This window comes from Tubulanus polymorphus, chromosome 10, assembly GCF_964204645.1.
Source record: "Tubulanus polymorphus chromosome 10, tnTubPoly1.2, whole genome shotgun sequence".
NCBI classification, from domain to species: Eukaryota; Metazoa; Nemertea; class Palaeonemertea; order Tubulaniformes; family Tubulanidae; genus Tubulanus; species Tubulanus polymorphus.
The window spans coordinates 3,305,942-3,326,490 of record NC_134034.1 but is presented as its reverse complement, the minus strand read 5'-3'; the positions used below and the strand labels follow the sequence as shown (position 1 = coordinate 3,326,490).

The window sequence follows — 20,549 nt, the reverse complement described above, 5'->3', positions numbered from 1 at the left end:
TGGATCCAAGCCAAATCTCACCCTTAAGCCGGTAGTGCGTTGTTTTTCGAATAATTGGGATTTCGATATAGGGCTTATCGAAGAATTCTAGTTTCGAGTATGATTTCAAAGCAAATGTAGGCGGATCTTTTGTCGGCTCGCATGGAATATGTACAAAAACACGTGGCCACAGTGTTTACACAGATCCCGATTCATTCGCTAATCTAAGTTTGCAAATCGCGCGCCTGTATAAACGGACGTAACCAGCTACTATTTATCATCATCAAACAACAACGCTAGAATAGGCAGTATATTTAAGAGTCGAATCAAATGTCATTTTCAGCGTGGATTGCTTGGTCTGAAGATGGTGAACTGTCACATAGCGCTTCTCGTTCTCATCTTTGGTAAGTAAAAATTGTGATAAGTGAAATTTCAGATGTGATGATACTTTGATCGTATCTTGCGATTGGAAAATCTGTAATATCGTTTGTGGGCAGGTTCAAGAATTATAGTCGAATCTTCAAAATTCCTTTTCAAATTTGTGCATATTCGATCGTCATCAACATAAAGGTTTCACGCAAGCACCTACGAACTGAAATTAATCTTTCTTGGGTTTTTTTAACGGTTTCAGGTTTAAACACCATCGATGCGTGTGATCCCATGAGGGTTGTTGAGGTCCCCTCGTCAGGGAAATTTGAACTAGAATTAGGCCCCTCTGACTTTGTGAAGAATGCGTCCTGTTACTGGATTATCAGACCCGACAATACGAATCAAGTAAGAGATCAATTTTATCTTATGTACATTTGACCAAAACATGAAAGAATCAGAAACTGAACGTGTGATTATTATTATTTATTGGTGCATTTATTTTTATACGCCCGTCGATGTGTATTTGCATATCAGAATTTCAATCTGTCGTTTGCTGTCATCCGTCAGACAACATTTTATTCCTGCACTTCATTCTGCAGCTCGATTTAATCTATTTTTTCTGGGCATATGAAATCATAACCAGAAGATGACTAACTTTGGCTGGGACATTTGATGCGCCTACCATCTGAAACGCCCGCGTGTAAAGCACTACAGGAGTCTTTGCGACCAACAGAACGGTCGTGAGGACGACCCCGTAAAACCTGGTTATGTGATTATGCGAACAAATGACTACAGATCGTGAGCAATACAACACCTTGGCGCAGCGGCGCTTGTTGATGTAAAGTCCCGGACACACTGGGCGATTTCGTCGCCCGACGAAATCGCCGGTAAAGTCGCCCAGTGTGTCCGGGTCTGTCGGCGATCAAATCGGTCATAAAATCGCCCAGTGTGTCTGAGGCTTAACTAATGATGATGACGACGACGACGATGCTTATTTATTATACTGACGAACGGAAACGTTTAAACCTGTATGCAGCATTAACTTAGCACGATTTTGATAAGTTTGACAGTTGCTCACTTACGGGTGGCTTAATCATTCCGATTCTCCTTGTTCTCCCGGTGATTCATTCGACATTGAATTGATTTAATTCAATTAGTTTAATTGTTTTGCCATTTTAGATCATTCATTATAAAATACTGCAGTTCAATACACCGTACGATAGCGAGTGTGCTGCTTACGTTCAGATTGAGTCGGTTTCCTACGACCCATACAGCTACTACAAAAAGAAAAAGTGCGGGAATCTACCACGACAAATTGGCGCAAGTCAAGGCGACTTCGGTGAAAAACGTGCCCGCGAGTTCGCTGTCGAATTCGCAACACACCCCACAGAAAACGATGCAGATGTACAAAAACGAATCGTGAAGGTGATCTTCTACTCAATAGGTAAATGAGTATGTTTCCATTTCCTATAAATGATCTTCTACTCAATGGGTAGATGATTAAACAATCTGAATAGAATTAAATCTACAACGTTTATTAACAGCGAAAATCTGATATAATTGCGAAATTATGATATTTCAGCGGAGGACAATAATGGCAGGCCGATTCAAGTAGACTCTGAATACAAGTTGGAATTTGCAAAATACCCAACAATTCCGAGAGCTACTCAGTGGAAATTCAAAGCAAACAACCCAAATAACGTATGTGTTTCAACAGCTACTTTTTAGAATTCGCATCAATTTTCAATGGAACATTTTCATTTTGGTTTTCATTTTCATTCATTCAGACAATTAAGTTTAATGTTGAGAAAATCGGTAACATCAGCTGCAATCATAAGGATTACATCGGGATTGTCAACGACACCTTAAGGAGGTATCGGGGATATCAAGGACCGAAATATTGCGGCAATAAAGACGATGTACGCGAGAAACTAAACAAGTTTCCACCATCGTATGAGTTGTCATTCTTTAGAAAGAAGGGATATGAGCTCAGCATACTGTTAACTCTAGTTGGTGAGTTTTGTAACATATTAGTAATTGACTATTTGAAAATGAATTACTCCTTTACATTTCTGAAAGAGATAATCGGAAACTTTCCGTTGAAAAAGGTTCGGCACCAGCGTTACATTCGGTTTGCCAAGAAGAGCCACTGATCATATTTGTTGATGATGTTTATACGTTGAGAATGCCTCGTAAAGTTATAGAAGAAACGACTTACGCGCATCGATTCACTTGTCGCTGGATGATTCGACCGAAGAACCCAGCAAAGGTATCCCATATGAACAGAACAATAAAAGAAGAAAATCATATTTTCATGTTCTGGTCTTATTGCGGCGGCTGTTTTTTTTTTCAGAAATTGCGTTATGAGATTGAAAGTCTTGATACACCGTACGGTAATATTCCAATAAATCTAAACTATTGGTTCGAGCATGTGAGTATTTACCCGGATTATTTCGCCAAGATACGACCAAGGATTGCCGGATCCCTCGACGACAAAATAAGCATTTTAATCGGCAAGCACAAATTAACCAACTTAAACGGCACAGACGCTGATCTGGGATCAAAATCTCCCGCTAAACAATGGAACGTCGATTACAAATACTCCGGCTATTACTTCAACAAAGGCGATTACAAGGAATTGAGAATCAGATTCACTTCTGTTTGCAATTGTTAGGAATCAGACGTCGATCATGCAAAAATATTACAACTCTTAATTTTTTTCACATCAAGCTTTATTGATGATATCTAAAACGTGCATTGGGGTTATTTCCACTATGGAGCTCATCTTGTTTTACTTGCATTAACTTCTCCGACTGTCCACTATGTATTCATATCATGCAGTAACAGGAAATATATGCAAAACTAAATCAAAAATTATCTCTCGTCTTGTCTTTGTTTCTTAATATTCTTTATTGCATGAATTCTAAGACATTTCCACAAGAAAAAACAACAACAAACGACTCGATTTCTGTACAAACAAAATCGGTACACAACCGCACTACAGCACGGCTGAATTTTGTTTCAGACAGCTATGAGTAGATCAGCTTTTTCACAGGCGCCATAGTTTTTGTGCTAACTGGATCGGCATTGTCGAATTTATTTTCTCCGGTTAGCCCAAAAAAGAAGAATTTTCTCATTTCGTTCATGTCTCTGGAACGGATGAAGGTAGAAACGAAGTGAGACTATATCAATCTGATTTTTTTACGTCGTTTTTCATTTGAGTATCCGTGCAACAACTTGCCCTGTTGATCATACAATCATCGATAATCATTGATCTCGTCTCGATTAAACATAAATTATTGCCTGAAAAGCTTATGATTTGAACAGATTTTTAATAAATCTTTGTAAATTTTAGAAACAATAGACATGTATGCAGTCTCGTTTGACGAAATTATACATCTAGATTAGTTTTTTTTGTAATAATGAGTCAAATTTCAATATCACTTCTCATTTTTTCATGCGCGCATCATAGTACCCTTCAAAAAGTCAGTGTGAAAAGATTCGGGTCAAGATTTTGAAATTTCGATATAATTTTCATTTCTTTTTTGAAAATGAAAAGTAATCCATCATCAAATGATATATATTCAAAAGGTGCCAAAAATTGAATTTAAAGTCATGAAAGTTAAAACTGAGACGTCGTTGAAGTTGACGTTATCGAAAAAATCATCCGTATTTAACATTTATCCTTTTTCAGTAGGTAAATGCCCTTTTCAGGGAAAAACATTTGCCCTCATCACTGAAAAGCGTCTATTTTCTTGAAATAGAACTGCCTCTCAAAAAGGCACGGCACGAGGCTTAGCGAAAGTGCAGCCAATAAACAGCTGGTGTCGATAGTCCGAACCCCTGCGGCCTTCCCATTGAAGGTTAGGTCTATCCTTGTTGTCAGGACAGAGTGAGCTGAAGCCCGCAAATCTGGCCAGTTTATTTCTATAAAAAACATCAACCATTCGTAGATCAATGTTTTACTTAACATCATTTGCGCTGACACCAACTCGCTCGCACAAACATCGCTCTATTCGCATCGATCGCAAGGATACAAACAACTTCGCACGAGCGACAACCTAGTCAACAGCCTTACATCGAGATTTCATTATTGAGGATTCTATATTCCAGGGCCTGGATGGCGCTCCCATCCCATTTGACACAGGGAGTCCACTTTTTCTATAGAATTTTTTAAGGCAATGCATTTCTTTTTAATTGATTCGCACAGCCTCTTCAGGACTCGACAGTAGTTTGCTAAAAAGTGGATTGGACTGAGATGGTGGTCAACCTGTATCGCTATATTAGGCTAGAAACCCACCTAATTTCTTAACTCCAACCGCGTGGCAGAAATCAATATCTAGCCATGACCGTTCAGATACCGAACGAATCCCGCGATACGGTATACTAGTATATTTCATCAAAGTCGCGTGGATCTAGCATCGATAATGTTTTGATTTGTCGGCTCTTTTGATTCTACGAATATAATTGAAATCACCCTGCCAGGTCGTATTCGTCGAAAGATCATTCTAATTCAATTCTTATTAATCGTAGCCGCTATTCTAGCCTTCAAAATATCCACCTTCTACTCCCTAAAAAAATTAATCATGATTGCCAGTACTGATTTTCTCCCAATTTGACCCGGCCATTGGGATTTTGATAAGGCTATGGTAAATCGGCTACGATCTTCTGCTCTTCGACTCAGATCGAATTGTTAGAAAACACGTGGGCACAGTTTACACAGATCCTATTCATTCGCAAATCAAGACTTACAAATCGCGCACCTGTTTGAAGAAAAGTTATGGTTCAAACAAAAAGTTTATTGTTCGATCAAACTGAATTGTTTTCATTCGAACAAGATTTTCTTGTGGGAACGTTAAGTTTTTTGGTCGAACGGCGTGTTAAGGTCGTTTTGGAAATTTACTCGGTCTGGTATATTTTGGATTACTGTGTATGTCATTTGTCAGGACATTAAGCAGAAGACGACTTAGGATACTACCTTGCGTGACTCCACTAGTTAGACCGACTTATCCCAAGATGAGGCGTTCCGTTGATTTCGGCTAAAAGTTTTCGTTCAGAGATAACTGCTGAGCCATTTGAACGACCTATCATTGATACTTAATAATAATAATGTTTTATTTACGAATTAAATAACAATATAAAGTAGTAGGAATTAGTACAAAATATTGTAAAATAGCACGTTTCCTAATAGGACGTTTCCATATACTGTTTCCTAATAGCCTGTTAAGTAATGGCTGATGTTGTGCCTTATCAAATGCTTTGTCGAAATCCAGCGTTGAACAGGATTCTACGCCAGTCACAAGGAGTCGCACGTGTTCTACTTTCTGCGACGCGACACGACCGTCACAACCGACCTACGCGCTCTTGCGACTGGTAGAAACTAGTCGCACACATCGGTGACAATCGTACCGCAACTGACTTGCACCGAAACTTGCGATGCAACGCGTGGATCGCATCGCGTCGCAAAGCCGACCTACGTCCGGCTTTAAGTTACTGCGGAGCCCCTGAAAGATCCTTTTTTTGTTCAAAAGCTATGTTATTGTTGAAATGAAAAACTGTTTATCCCGGCAAAAAATTTGGTTGAGCGAAAACAATTTTTTTCGTACGAATGTTTGAATGAAAACAATTCTGTGCTCAGAGGGCTTTACATGTCATCAAATGCCCCCTTAAAAAGAAAGCATTTTACCTGCTTTCTAAAATCATCGATGGATGCGATTGCCCGAAGGCTGACAGGAATACAATTTTGGGAAAATGCCCGACCACCAATACTTCTTTTTTGGCTTTTAGTTTGTGAGTGCGATGCAGGTTGGACACCGGCGGGAGATGCCAAATGCTTCAGGACTAATACTAATACTAATGCTTCAGGACGTCGACGCTGGATTTCTTCTCAAACTCAATAGGTCTTCTCTGAAAATTAATTCAGTGACTGTGTATTGCCTCTCGGAAACACTAAACAGGGTTTATCAGGCTTTTAGTGCATGGTTTTGAAATTGTGAGGACTGACTAGCTGGCTGGTTGGCTGACTGGCTGGCTGACTGGCTGGCTGGCTGCCGGCCTTTGAAGGGTTGCCCGCACGTTGGCCATTAGGAATTAGCTGGAACCCATTTACCCCCGGAAAATTTTGTCAGTAAAATCGGTTAAATACACACACCCTAAACCCCTAAATCTTAAAGGCTGCAGGTGGCCCATCCCCGGCTTAGAGCCAGTTAAAGTACTCAGTAATATGCCTGTCCGCTGGACCAAACATACTTTCTAAGTCTTATGGATAGAAACAACCCGTAGCTAGCTCTTGGACTAGTAGGACTCGAACCTTCTCGTCATTCAGCACTGATGGTGTTACGCCTTATCCTACCGAGCTACTGATGACGCTAATCATATGAAACGCAGACACCTGCAGTCGGTCTGATATTATGTATGCGAGCGAATATAGGCTTCCAGATGAAATAACGGATAATCATCTATAAAAAATTATAACGACGGTGATAACGATGATGCTAAGATCGACGCTGGATTAGTTCACATAGAAATTCATTTCATACGCGAATAAAGATATTACAAATGAAATGATCGAGTGAATCTAAACACGCGATTTGTTTTTATAGTTCATTTCTGCCACGAATTGCTAAATCTCCGGGATGCAGATTTTATGTTAATACGAACGTGCTTTATCCCTGGCCATATTGGACTTTTTTGTCTTTTTTAGTATAATACTCGATAGACGTTTTCTTGTTTTTTTTAGTATAATCCTCGAACCCTCAAGTAACAAATAAAGGATGACGTATGATATATTCGTTTCGCTAAATCTCCAGGATGCGGATTTTATGTTATTGCAAACTTAATTTTTTTCTATCAATATTGGACGTATTTTATGGTAACACGCTACTCGAACACTTCACTAACAGATGTCGCATAGTCCGTTCAGTAAAAATTGATTAAGGCATCAATCTATATTTATATAGTCTCCTTCTAGACCCGCCGCGCAATACGTACGAAGAATGCCTGGGATACGTCGATAAAAACTTGAGTAGATTAGAAAACAGTGGAAGTATTGATAGCGGATATTAGAATATGCAATAAAAGAAAAGTCCGATGTGACGCAGGTGCCGCGGCCTGATACGCGCCTAAATAAAAATGATTCTAAACCACCAGACTGCCGACTGTCGGTTCTGTTCTGGGTTTGTAAAATACGGAGCAACATCAACTCAGGCTATTCTTAATATAAGGTACGTTTTTTCGAACGATGTAACCAACGATCGAATAAAACTTTTTTTAAGATCGCTGGTCCAACTCGAATGCTATGGGCCGAAAGAAAAAGAAGATATTTCTGAATGGCTCAAAGCAACCGTCAAAACCGTCTTTCGATTCTCTCTTTTGATTGTGGGTTGTCTATGTTTGTTTGTTCCTTTCCGCATTAAGTCATTCGGTTCTCGGTTTTCGAAGACAAATATCTATGCTATCGGATTTTTCATCTATTTTAACTTGAAATACGCAGGGATGATTATCCCTCGAGTTCATTTTATCGGCTGGTTTGATTTTATATCTGGCGTGTCTCTTTACAAACCCGCCTGTCGGAAATGAAACTTGAGCGGGTTTGTTTTTGGAATTGGAAATCGAAGTTAAGATATATAGTTACGGGTGGTCAGGCTAATTCACAGAATTTCTTGTTTACGGAATCGAAGAACTTGGTAAAATTCCTTCAAGAACCCTTCGTTCTATAGTACGACACGTAGTTGATATACACCCAGCCATTATTTATTGATGTAGAAATACGGAAGTTTTTTTTGTGTCCAAATCGATTGAAGACAATATTGCTAAGTAGATTATTTACATTGCTCAAAGTCTAATAAGTATGTTCTACAAGACGCGCCTATATTTCCAAGTAATCCACGTGTAGAATAGGGAGGTAATGATTATAGGATTTTTCCAATATGAAGACAGGCTGGCAATTTCGTGGTGTTACATTGGCGGTCACATACATTTGGGCACAGTAGCGCAGTCATGAATTTATAGTCTAGAATTGGTTGTAAGTAGTGAGACTGGTCGTTTGATTGACTATAGAACGAAAATGAACTAAGACTGGTCTTTAAGTTGTTAGATTGATTAGGCTAAAAAAAATGATACCTTGTTTCTCCGCTCTGCTGAGCTTAAATGTTGACCCGGCCGGCCGCCTATCTACCCTATACATTACTTTTTTTTAAAATCGTGATCAATTTTACCATAACAGACCCGGCCGCTATAGAAATGAACTGTTTATGAATTTTATCGTATTGTACAAAAATGACCCGGCCGCTGCCGAGAAACAAGGTATCGTTTTTGTTAAGCCTTATATAGAACTAAGGTGGTCTTAAATTAACTTTTCAAACCTCAACCACGACTGCGGAGTATTCTAGAGTCAAATTGCATTTTCAACTTTTAGAATAAATAGTAAAGGACGAAATCTAATGTAAACTGGCAATTCGAACGCACAGTCTACTCAAAAATACTGAACTGGGTCCAGCATCACACGCGAACCTAGTGGTTTCACAAATCACTTTTTGTCGTTGCGTTAAGATAATTTTTCTCCGTATCTTTGTAGTTATCCAAAGGTCGAGATTCGAAGCGACTACAATGTTGGCAGCATCGGCGTTAGTGACCACGTTAATCGTCACCACTTTAACAGCAGCGAGAGGTAAGACTATCGCGGTATAGAATGATACAATATCTGACAATAAGAATGACAAAAATGGGAGTTTGAAATGTGTTTCCTTGAGCTAATGCACTGTTGGCCAAAATGGTTGTCGCCTTATAACAATTCTAGACGATGAGTTTGATATCAACTTTGATTTCATGGATGTTGCTCATGAAAACAATTGGTAATTGCGATTCATAAATCCCCGCTGCCAAAATAACAACAAAAAAAACAATACGCAATTCACATTAATTGAAAAAAGCTACAATGCATAATTAGCGAACTCTCGGGTTTCTAATCTAATTAATCTAGTAAATTTTTTGAGTACTATCAGTCAAATCTTACTTATTCAACACAAGGTTAACACTGGAACCCTCTACGAATATTTTTTTTTCATGCTGGTATGAGGTATTATTCAAACGATAAGATATAAGATTATCAATGTCGAATATCGAATTTCAATTTTCGTTCGTAACTAAACAGATTATTATTTTTGTCAATTGAAACGCTAACAATTTTCGATGATAGTTTCTGTAGGCACCAGAAAGGAATATTCGCACGGTACAAAGCGATCTGTTCGAAAATTTGGCGACGATCAAATCGTATTATTTCCGTTATTTTCAAATCTTCAGCTCATTCCGGAAATGTCCACGACGCCATATTGAGAATAAATGCGCGCGCAGCCGCGGGTCGGAAAACGGTATCCGATCAAATCATCGGAATCAACAACGCGAAAGGTAACTAGAAGTTGCAAGACCGACTGAACGATTAATTCGATGAATTGGTCATCAATTGTTTTTATTTAACAACTGGATGATGAGTTTCTTCAATAAGCATGTCTCAATTCAACGATCATTTGAATTCATTTGGATTCGATCGGGTAATATTTTGTAATTACGAGACTCTCTCTACCTTTCATATGCATCGAATTTGTTCAGTGAGGACTACGAAATCATAAATGAACAGCACCATCTTTCATAGGGGGTTGTTTTGTTTTCGTTTATTGGCGATAGTTTATTCAACATACGCTCGCATAATGCTTAGTTCAGAACACTTCCGTAATCTTCCATATCGTTTTAATAGCAATAACAAGAAATTCGAATCGGTTTGAAATTTTATTTCTTTTTTTCATATCTTCAGCTAATTCCGTAAATGTTCACAAAAACACATTGAGAATATTGAGAATAAATGCGTACGCAGCCGCGGGTCTGAAAACGGTAACCGACAAAATCATCGGCATCAACGCAGAAGGTAGCTATAGAAGTTGCTAGATCGACTGAATCATTAATTCACTGAATTGGTTATCAATTGTTTATATTTAACAACTGGATAATGAGTTTCCTCAGTCAGGTATGTCTCAATTCAATGATCGTTTGAATGGTAATATTTCGTAATTGCGAGACTCGAATCGATGCCTAAAATGGCGTACGATAAGGTGACATAATAAGTCCTATTCCATTCCTATTCATAAGGCTGTTTGGTTTCAATTTATCAGCGATAGCTTACTCAAAAGGCGCTCGCATAATGCGCTAAAAAAACTACTCCCCGGCGCTCGGAGACGTTGCTATGACGTAATTGCCTATTCATTTGCATGACAAGAGGCGATAGGCGGCGCCTTAAAACGGGCTGCGGAACCGCGTTTTTCAGCATGACGCGTGTGTATCCTTGATCCAAGATTGTCGAACAAACAAAACTGAATTGAACTAAGCTAATGTATTGATATGAAGAATCGATAACCTTAAATGGCGTGTAAGAAGGTTACATCTTAAGTCCAAAGTCTTATTAGAAAATGTCCCGTAAACCCGTGATCGCATCTAGCAAGATTTATGCTCATGGTTCGTTGACTTCCTCATTGCGGCAATGACCACCATTCTTTTTCTTTCGTGCGCAGAAAAAGAAAGCGAAAACGGCGAGAAGATGCCTCAATTGAGGGAAGGAGATATTGCTATTGACGAAAATGCCCCGCAACACGCGAGCAGCATCACGAAACGGGCCGCGCCGATGCAGAGACAACGACTTTGGCCATCAAGAGTTATCCCTTACGTGCTGGATTCTAGTCTCGCAACTGGTGAGAGGGCTAGGGTTTTGTTACAAGGCTCGGATTAGAAACTAGTCGTAGCTATTTTTTCATAAATTTAATCTAACGACCGCTCTAAGCTCATGTTGACTGTATCCAATCTAACACCTGCCATTCTAAAGCATTTCATTATATAGTCAATGTAACAAGTTTACACCAGTCTAACCTCATTTTGCTTCTATAACCAATCTAATAAATTAAGACCAATCTTGTAACCTCATTTTGGTTCTATAACCAATCTAATAAATTTTAAGACCAATCTAAGCTCATTTTGCTACTATAACCAATCTAATAAATTAAGACCAGTCTAAGCTCATTTTGGGTCTATAGCGAATCTAAAAAGCCCAAAAATGTTTATTTCGACAGCTACGAAAATTCTAATCAGGGTTGCAATGAACGGTTACGAAGCAAAAACGTGTTTGAAATTTGCTGAGAAAAATGACAGCGATACAAATTGGTTACGCTTCTTTAAAGGAACAGGGTGAGTTAAAGCGGTTTTCCGCAGAAATCGTGCCCTTTTTAACCACAACGATCGTAAAGGAGTTTTGATACGGTTATAGGAAATATGACTACAATTAGGAATCACAACTATAACAAAATGATTCATCCTTGAAAATAGTATATTAGAAAAGGATCGATTTCTGGATTTTTTTTAAATGTTTTATATGTTAATTATAGTCTTTAAATGGATTCTTTTATAAACATTATTTAAAATACATCGCAGAATAGATTTTAGATCCTTCGACGCGCGTATCGCGAGACCGCGCGGTGTTGTTTATTTAGAGTATTATGACGTCATAACAACATTCGCGCACCTAGCTAGTTCACTTGTTTGGTGTCAAGGTCGCTGAAAGTGTTGCGGCTCTGTACCTTCGTGTTCGCTGAGTCGGCCCTTGTGGTTCAAGTCCAGTATAGCGTGGAATAGTTCCCCGCTCAAGGATACATTTTTAGAAAAGGAGTAATTCGGCTGCGTACTTTTCAAGACAAACCGACATACCGACAAACCGACGAACCGACAAACCGACATACCGACAAACCGACGAACCGACAAACCGACATACCGACAAACCGACAAACCGACAAACCGACGAACCGACAAACCGACATACCGACAAACCGACAAACCGACGAACCGACAAACCGACATACCGACGAACCGACAAACGGTATGTTCGCACGTCCCTATGGCGTAATGTCGTAAGATTCAATCAGTCCAATATTGGCGGATTAATTCCAAATACAAGTCCAATGTGATAAGTCTCTGCTGGAACTATTTAATGCTATAATGGACTTGAGCCACACTTGTGTTATATTACATAGAATATTCTAAATATTTACTGTCTCCCTCTCCTATGACTACAATATATACGCAGATAGGCGTGACATCATATAAATGGTAAACAATCGATCTCTGCGCTGTACAATTATTTTCATGGATGAATTTTGTTATCAGTTGCGATTCTGTTTTGGACTCTCTATCATTAGTTTCTTGCGACCTATCTCTCGTGGTTCCGGCGGATTTCTCCTTTCGGTGGATCGGTTGTAGCTGGTTGAACGACTCATAAAACCGGCGCTTCAAAATCAAGTCTGTTTTTCTTTCTCGGTACTGCAGTTGTTGGTCTCACGTAGGACGGCTTTACTACCAAGCCGGTGGCCAGGACGTATCGATCGGGTCAGGCTGCGAAACCATCGGCGTTATCATACATCAACTAATGCATGCTCTGGGTAAGATCGAAACAATTGTCATATCGGCTTCTCCTTCTTTCTCCCTCTCGGTCTTAGGGAGCAACTCAAAATTGCGATAGTCGCTGCCTTCAATAAAGAAGTTTCCAGTTTCTAGGCGCCATTTTGTTGCGGTCCCTCAAGGTCCCCATTGTTGCGATAATTTGCGCTCATTTTTAAAACATAAGTTTTTATTGAATATCAAATAGCTCTGCAGTCCCTTGCTTGATTAACTTCATTAATGCACCATTTAAAAGGAAATTAAATTTAGGTATTTGCCGGTGATTATTGGATCTTTTTAACGCAACAATTAAGAGCAGTGTCGATGTGAAATTAAGGACCGCACATTTTAACCGCGCGTCAAAAAATTGCCATTTTTTTTTCAATTTTGATATATCAAAGCGGTTATTTAAGCTATATTTCCCATTTTTGCTGAGGTTAAAGAGCGTTATTTGCAGTTGCACCAGAAAAACTAGCGGCTATATCGAAAATTCTTGTTGATCGCTTTTCCAATTATGCTTAGAGTATGTAAAAAGCCGCAATTTAATTTGCAGGATTTTATCACGAGCATTCGAGACCGGATCGCGATGCGCACGTTGAGATTATGTGGGAGAACATTCAGGACGGTAAAATAAAATCTTTATTTTTTACCGTAAAATAAACTCTGGAGGCACACGCCAGATGGCGCATCAATACGCTCAATCTTGACGTAATAACTGGATTTTCACGTTCCCGCTTGCGAATACTATAGGCGTTTTTACGAGCATCCGATTTTTGCGATCGATCGTAGGAACGCATTTACGAGCACCGATTTTTGCGATCGATTTCACGATCGGCGTTTTTACGAACACGATTTTCCGATCGATTTTTGAAATCGACCAACTCGCTCGGCGAGCGATTTGGCGATTTGATTTCCAAGATGGCGGCACCGGGTAGTTCAAAACCATACATTTTTTTCCTCAACGTCGCCATATTTATGTCATGTGATTAGCCAAATCCATCGTCATTTTTACGAACGTTCGATTCGATCGTACGATCGGAGCAAATCGTTCACGAAATCGATCGCAAAAATCGGATGCTCGTAAAAACGCCTTATAAGCGATATAAAAATGATAATGTGCATTCACGAATGAAATTACAATATCATACAACAAAATAGAAATAATTTGTTACAGAAATTAAATTAAATGATTAATTTTGAAAAGAAATTACAGTACGAGTCGTAAGATATTTTACCTATCCATTCGTCAGTGTATGGTTTAGATTTCACTAGTAGTCGATTTATAAATTGGAAAAGTTCATTCGAATTGAAATTGTAGATGAAATGGGATACCGGCAACACCAGGTGGCGCAACAAAACACCGGGTTATCCGTATTGAAAATCGGCTAAGAAATTAGATCTTGATTTTTAGGCTTCTAAATCCGAGAATCATCAAACGAGTCATTGGATAGATATATGATTCCCGTTCTAACTCAGTTTTATCGATTTCACTGAAAATTGATTTACTAATCGGAAAAATTGACTCGAATTTGGTTGAAATTTAGAAGAAATTAAAGGCAGAGCGGTTACCCGGTGCCACCAGCGGTCCTGGCGGATTATCGCCGAATCCTCGCTTTCCTCAGTTAGCCTGGCCGGTATCCAATCAATGTACGACAAACCGAATAACCGCTAGTGACTCCTAGCTGATCCTCGCTTGCCGCAGTACGTCTATTATTGATTTGAATTGTAGCTAAATTATTTGATTGTTCACTTAAAATAGGAAAAGACGACAATTTTGACCGCATGTCGCCGGGAACAGTCGACACTCACGGGACTATTTACGATTACGATAGCGTGATGCACTTCGGCGGCTATGCTTTCAGCAATAATGGGCAAGCGACAATAAACAGCCTTAGCGGAGCTCCAATCGGACAATCAAACGATCTGAGCGCTATAGATATCTTGGAAATACAAGCATTATACTCCTGCATAAACGGTAGGTCTCAACCTTAACCAAAAATGATCGCGAAGCGAACGATGTCCCTTTTTCTCTAAAAGAAAAATGCAAATACTTGCAAGTTGTGTTGTTGTATTTTTATGTGACAGTGAACCCAGTTCCGAAGATATGTGGGGTAAATCTTATTCTGGTTCCGTTTGGGTTTCCTTGGACTCTAGATCTAGATGCACAGTTGAATGGGGTTCATTTTGGTCTGGATCTAGTTTCACAGTTTTGGGGTTAATTCGACTCTAGATCCAGTTCCGCAGTAGTGTGGGTTTAATTCGACTCTAGATCCAGTTTCAAGGTAATAATGTGTCCGTTTAATATGACTCTGGATCCAGTTCCACAGTGTTGTGTGGGTTTAATTTGAGTCTGGATTCAGTTCCACAGTTGTGTTGGTTTAATTTCACTCTAGATCATCCAGTTCTACCGTTGTGTGCAGTGTGTTCAATTTGACTGTATATCCACAGTTATGTCGGTTTAATTCGACTCCAGTTTTACATGACGTGTGGGTTTGAATCGCCTCTAGATCCAGTGTATTCAGTTTTTCCTTTTTTTAACCTTTAACAGATAATGCTTGGAGAACTTAGTAGTCTGTAAGTACCAGGGCCCGGTTTCACGAAAAAGAATTAACTTTTGATTCGAATTAGAGGTGATAATTCGAATCAAAAATGCTTAATTCGAATTAGGGACTTATTCTTAGACTTGAATATGTCCAATGATAACGTTTTATTGTTTTACAGACGCGAGTGACAAGATTTCGATGTGGTCTGTTTGGTCATCTCCTTGTACTTCACAATGTCAGAAATCACGTCAACGATTTTGTTTCACCGGCGACTGTCCGAATATGAACGAGTACGACGTCGAAACAGAAACAGTTGCTTGCACTAACACCGAATGTTACGGTAAACAGAACGCGATCGTAGCTCACACATGCACGATTATGGCCTAGATTTAAGACAAGTCTTGGATAATTTTTTCTTTGAAAGCCAAACTAACAACTTTGAAACCAATCTTGAGCAGTCCAAGATCATCTAATGTTCTACAGCAACAGGCCACAGGCATCTAACCTTCTTCGGCAGGGATTCGAACCTGACAGCATCGCTACACACTCAGCCACGGCACGAACCCGTGCCACACTAGACCGGGTGCGCAGCTACATGCGCAGATTTACCGCGTGAAAACTTGCGCCACCAATCATAATGCTCGTTGTCTAATCGCTAATTGTATGATTTCACGAAAGAATATTAAATGGGACAACCCTACAATAAACCTGGATATCTGATTGGCTAATATTGACATCATCTAAGCTGCGCACTCGGTCTAGTACCGCAGCGAATCTCAATGCTATCAGGTTCGAATCCCTGCCGTGCTGGGATCACGAAATACTCGATAGAATCCAAATTATGCATATTTGCGTAAATTATGAAAGCTAATATGCATAATTCATGTAGATATTTAACGGGCTATCTTTGATATGTAAATATATTACCAACGTATGAATGTGTTTCGTCTCAATTTACTTTTTTGCGCAGCTCCAATCGACGGTCATTGGTCGAGGTGGTCCACGTGGTCTGCATGCTCTGGCCAATGCGGTGCATCTGGAACTAAAATACGGACGCGCGTGTGCGACGACCCGGCACCTAAAAATGGAGGCGCCGAGTGCAGCGGAGACAAAACACAAACAGCTAACTGTAAATCAGCGAAATGTGAAGTTGGTAAATATCACACTTATCCAAATGCATCCCATAAGAATGTTGGACTCTGCATCCAATCAGAGTCTGGATCTCTGCATCCCATCAGAGTGTTGTATTCTGCAGCCCATCAGAGTGCGGAATTCAGCGTTCCCTAAAGGTAGTTGATACTTAATCACAATTCTCTTGTGGTTTCTGAACGCCTATACTTCAATGGAGTCTACATCCCTCGACCCTTTAGACAGGAAATACTTTACTTTATTACCATTTTTCAAACAGACTTTGCCAGCACGCTTCCAAACACTTATTGCCATACTTCAAACAGGCGCAGACGTTTCTGAATGGAAATGCACTTCGAATACCTGACGTTGGACATTTTATCATCAAGACTCATTCAAAAAAATGACGATCTTCAATCGAGACAACTTTCCATAATGGATGCCCTCGTCTTTTTTCAGGGATCAGTACGGAGTTCGAGCACGGTAATCAAAGCTTGTGGTCAAACGTGGGAACGACGGCTAATTGGACCATAAAAGACATAGGCACGCCATCTAGTAACACCGGTGCTGATGATGACCATACACTGCAGGACTACACTGGTAAAGTTGCGATGGAAAAATCTGCCAATCCAATTGAAACAATTATGTTAAGGCTTCCATTTGAGGATGTATAGATCAGGAACTGATTCAAGGCAGTCATATGCCACTGATGTATCATTCGATGTCTACTATGATTAATGTTCTGAATTCATCATTTAACACTCTCTACTGTGATCACCGTGCCTCTGCCTCAGAAGCTTGAATCTTATGAATGTTTTAACTTTCAGAATCATGCTCTGATTTGATTACTCTTGAAAACGAGTTAAAACATTTCTCTTTAGACGATCTGTTTATTTGACTGCTTTTGGAGCGGTGTGGCCGAGTGCTTAAAGCGTTCGGCTCTGGGAAACCAGTTCATGAGTTCGAATCCCATATGACCATAAAGTCATCGGGGAAGACACTTATAATTATTGCCTCTCTCCACCCATGAGTAGGTACCTGGCCTGATAGAGGTACCTGGCCTGACCGCAGCGCTTATTAGCTGATCTGATTGTTACTTCTCCCAAGAGATGACTGATACGATGTACATGGTTAGGATTATAGGCTGGGGCAATAAATACCAATTCAATGAAAAGCGCTTTGAGCTGCTTCGCTTCGATTTAGCGCTGTATAAGAGATTATTATCACCATTCTTTAAGTTGTTAATTTTAAGCCCAGCATGTTTTCAAACAGCGCCGAAATGTAAATGAAGCGCGGAATATTATTTCCCATTTACTAATTTTGTAGAAATTTCATATGAATACGTAGGAACTATGCCACGGACACCAGACCATCATTAACAAAGAAAATATTGAAAATCAAACCTACTATGTCCACTGATGAATTCTGATGTATTCTATTCAGGGCATTTTATCTACATCGAGGCATCGGATTTGCACGAAAACGACGAGGCCATTCTTGAATTGAATTCGGTTACGTCAAATGCTACGTGTAAAATGCATCTTTGGTATAACATGTTTGGTGCGACGATTAACACGCTGAGCGTAACGGCAGACGGCAGCACTATCTTCACTATATCCGGCAACCAAGGTGAAGGTTGGAAGGAGGCGATCGCGACAGTTCCAGAAGGAGATGATATTACAGTAAGATATGTGTTCATTGCAGGGCAAGGGAGAATTAGAATTTGATATTTATGGCGGTTTCACAGTTGTTCTGCACTGTGCATTCGGGAAAATGTACCCTATCATACTGGATTTTGCCTATTTTCGGACATTTTTGTCTCATTATTAATGAACTACAAACGAACATACTTACTGATATTTTATCAGCTCATCTGTTCAGGACTTTCCGCGAAGCATTTTTGGATTGACAATCAACTAAGAATACCAGGCACTATAGACATGTTCACACTTCACATCTTCACATATGTTCAGGTTTTCGTCCGAGACATTTTTTGCATTACATTTTTTCATTGATTTAACTACAAACACCAGACATTAGACATTTTATCAGCACACTTTCAAAAACTGATCGCCCACGCTTCACATGTGTTCAGTACTTTACTTGAGACATTTTTAATTGAAAATGAACTACAGACACCAGACATTAGAAATTTTATCAGCACACTTTCAAAAACTGATCGTCCACACTTCATATGTGTTCAGTACTTTACTTGAGACATTTTTAATTGAAAATGAACCACAGACACCAGACATTAGACATTTTATCAGCTCACTTTCAAAAACTGATCGTCCACACTTCACATGTGTTCAGTACTTTACTTGAGACATTTTTAATTGAAAATGACCTACAAACACCAGACATTAGACATTTTATCAGCACACTTTCAAAAACTGATCGTCCACACTTCACATGTGTTCAGTAGTTTACTTGAGACATTTTTAATTGAAAATGAACTACAAACATCAGACATTAGACATTAGACATTAGACATTAGCCATTGCTGAATGGTATGAAATAAACATTAACGTTAATCGTTTCAGGTTCGAATTCACGCCACCAGGGGTCTCGACTATCTCGGTGATATTTGCGTCGATGACGTCGAATTTGTAAATTGCCCCCCAAAAAGTAAGTACCCGGAAATATCCAAGGCATCCGGATCGACGTCCATGAATCAGGAAATACGACCCTTTCGAGTTACTCCACTTTTTTAAACTTTTTCCCCAGGAGACGGAAACTGGACAAAGTGGGGAAATTACGGATTGTGTAGTGTCACGTGCGGCGATGGCACTAAAATGAGGACGAGGACTTGTACGAATCCGTCCCCGCAAAATGGCGGCGCGGATTGCGTCGGTTCAAACAGCGAAACTATATCGTGTAACGACGGAGCTTGCGCGCGGTAATACGACTAGATAATCAAACCAAACACATCATCTCTGCTTTTCCTACAGAGAACGCGGTAAACCTTCTAAAGATAACCACGATTTCATCGAAAAAGACTTATTCAATAAAACCTTCTAAAATGACAACAATTCCGCACGCTGCATGCGTCTCGCCCGATTGTGATAAACCCCCTAAAGCTAACGTGTGAATGTACAGACTTGTCTAGAAATGATGACCGATCCCATTAGGTTCTCTTATGACGTCAGAAACTATCGCTCTAACTTGATTGATGCCGGAGTGAACGATCGATAGACCTTGATGACGTCATATAAGGCTTATGGGTGTAGCCATCTCCTGGTACTAGGATGTCTTACTTGCTTCGTAATGCGAACCCGCATTATTTTAAGAATTTGGAAAATAAAACTCATTGAAATCGCTGGCGTTTTTTTTCTATACCCGTTTCTTTTTATCATCTATGGTGGCTGATTCGGGCCGTACTAAAAAGATTTTCTTTTCGGCTAGAGCAACGATAAAAGAATTTTCACAGTGGCCCTTTTTTGGTTTTCTCGCGCGATAATTCAAAAGGTTCAGTTTTCTCGCGCGAGAATTCAAAAAGTTCGGTTTTCTCGCGCGAGAATTCAAAAAGTTCGGTTTTCTCGCGCGAGAATTCAAAACTTTTGGTTTTCTATATCTCACATCGGCTATATATATATATATATATATATATATATATATATAATATATATATATATATATAACCTATATGTCGGTTTATATGTCGGTACGGTATTATTACCTATATCGTCACGGGCTGTGATTTGGGATTTACACTCGGCGCGTATCAGTCAGTCGCTCGCAAAACGCACGTATAATTACACCGCTTCCTACCATTTCGTACGTACTCGCTGACGGTTACAGTTATGTTGAACGCCTCGATGTCAGCGAGGTGCATGTATTATGATAAAGTAGTGTGGAATCTTGTTTCAGCGACGGTGATAGGACCGGTCGCATGGTCCGGCCTCGTTATCAATTCGCTTACAGTGGTGGTCTTATATCGACTACATAAAATGAATAGCTCGGCGACTTCGCATTTCTTGTTATTGTTACTGGCGGTTTTCGATATTGTCTGTTGCATCGGAGTCGTTTTGTACAACCATATAACCTGGGTCGTGAAACTTT

The 20,549-nt window shown here is 39.7% G+C and overlaps 2 protein-coding genes across 2 annotated transcripts; both read left to right on the top strand.

The window, feature by feature from the left end:
• Positions 1 to 329: 329 nt before the first annotated feature.
• On the top strand, positions 330 to 3,149 carry LOC141912002 (uncharacterized). The gene is made up of 7 exons (XM_074803154.1): positions 330 to 383; positions 611 to 753; positions 1,528 to 1,792; positions 1,931 to 2,049; positions 2,136 to 2,361; positions 2,457 to 2,617; positions 2,702 to 3,149. The coding sequence occupies exons 1-7, from the start codon at positions 344 to 346 to the stop codon at positions 3,020 to 3,022; spliced, it is 1,275 nt and encodes a 424-aa protein (XP_074659255.1). The 5' UTR covers positions 330 to 343; the 3' UTR covers positions 3,023 to 3,149.
• A 4,351-nt stretch (positions 3,150 to 7,500) lies between these two features.
• LOC141911998 (uncharacterized) lies at positions 7,501 to 19,801 on the top strand. The gene is made up of 15 exons (XM_074803148.1): positions 7,501 to 7,571; positions 8,924 to 9,016; positions 9,649 to 9,753; positions 10,157 to 10,267; positions 10,908 to 11,084; positions 11,460 to 11,574; positions 12,706 to 12,818; positions 13,370 to 13,441; positions 14,576 to 14,791; positions 15,538 to 15,699; positions 16,330 to 16,512; positions 16,947 to 17,087; positions 17,931 to 18,169; positions 19,031 to 19,115; positions 19,215 to 19,801. The coding sequence occupies exons 2-15, from the start codon at positions 8,956 to 8,958 to the stop codon at positions 19,388 to 19,390; spliced, it is 1,956 nt and encodes a 651-aa protein (XP_074659249.1). The 5' UTR covers positions 7,501 to 7,571; positions 8,924 to 8,955; the 3' UTR covers positions 19,391 to 19,801.
• Positions 19,802 to 20,549: the final 748 nt, after the last annotated feature.

What these genes read in the sequence shown, in the direction of transcription:
- LOC141912002 (XM_074803154.1), top strand. Translation starts at nt 344, where the DNA reads ATGGTGAACTGTCACATAGCGCTTCTCGTTCTCATCTTTG. An exon ending in GCTTCTCGTTCTCATCTTTG is followed by an intron (nt 384 to 610) that starts GTAAGTAAAAAT and finishes TAACGGTTTCAG; the next exon opens with GTTTAAACACCATCGATGCG. An exon ending in GACCCGACAATACGAATCAA is followed by an intron (nt 754 to 1,527) that starts GTAAGAGATCAA and finishes TTGCCATTTTAG; the next exon opens with ATCATTCATTATAAAATACT.
- LOC141911998 (XM_074803148.1), top strand. Translation starts at nt 8,956, where the DNA reads ATGTTGGCAGCATCGGCGTTAGTGACCACGTTAATCGTCACCACTTTA. An exon ending in GGATTCTAGTCTCGCAACTG is followed by an intron (nt 11,085 to 11,459) that starts GTGAGAGGGCTA and finishes TTATTTCGACAG; the next exon opens with CTACGAAAATTCTAATCAGG. An exon ending in ATCAGCGAAATGTGAAGTTG is followed by an intron (nt 16,513 to 16,946) that starts GTAAATATCACA and finishes GTCTTTTTTCAG; the next exon opens with GGATCAGTACGGAGTTCGAG.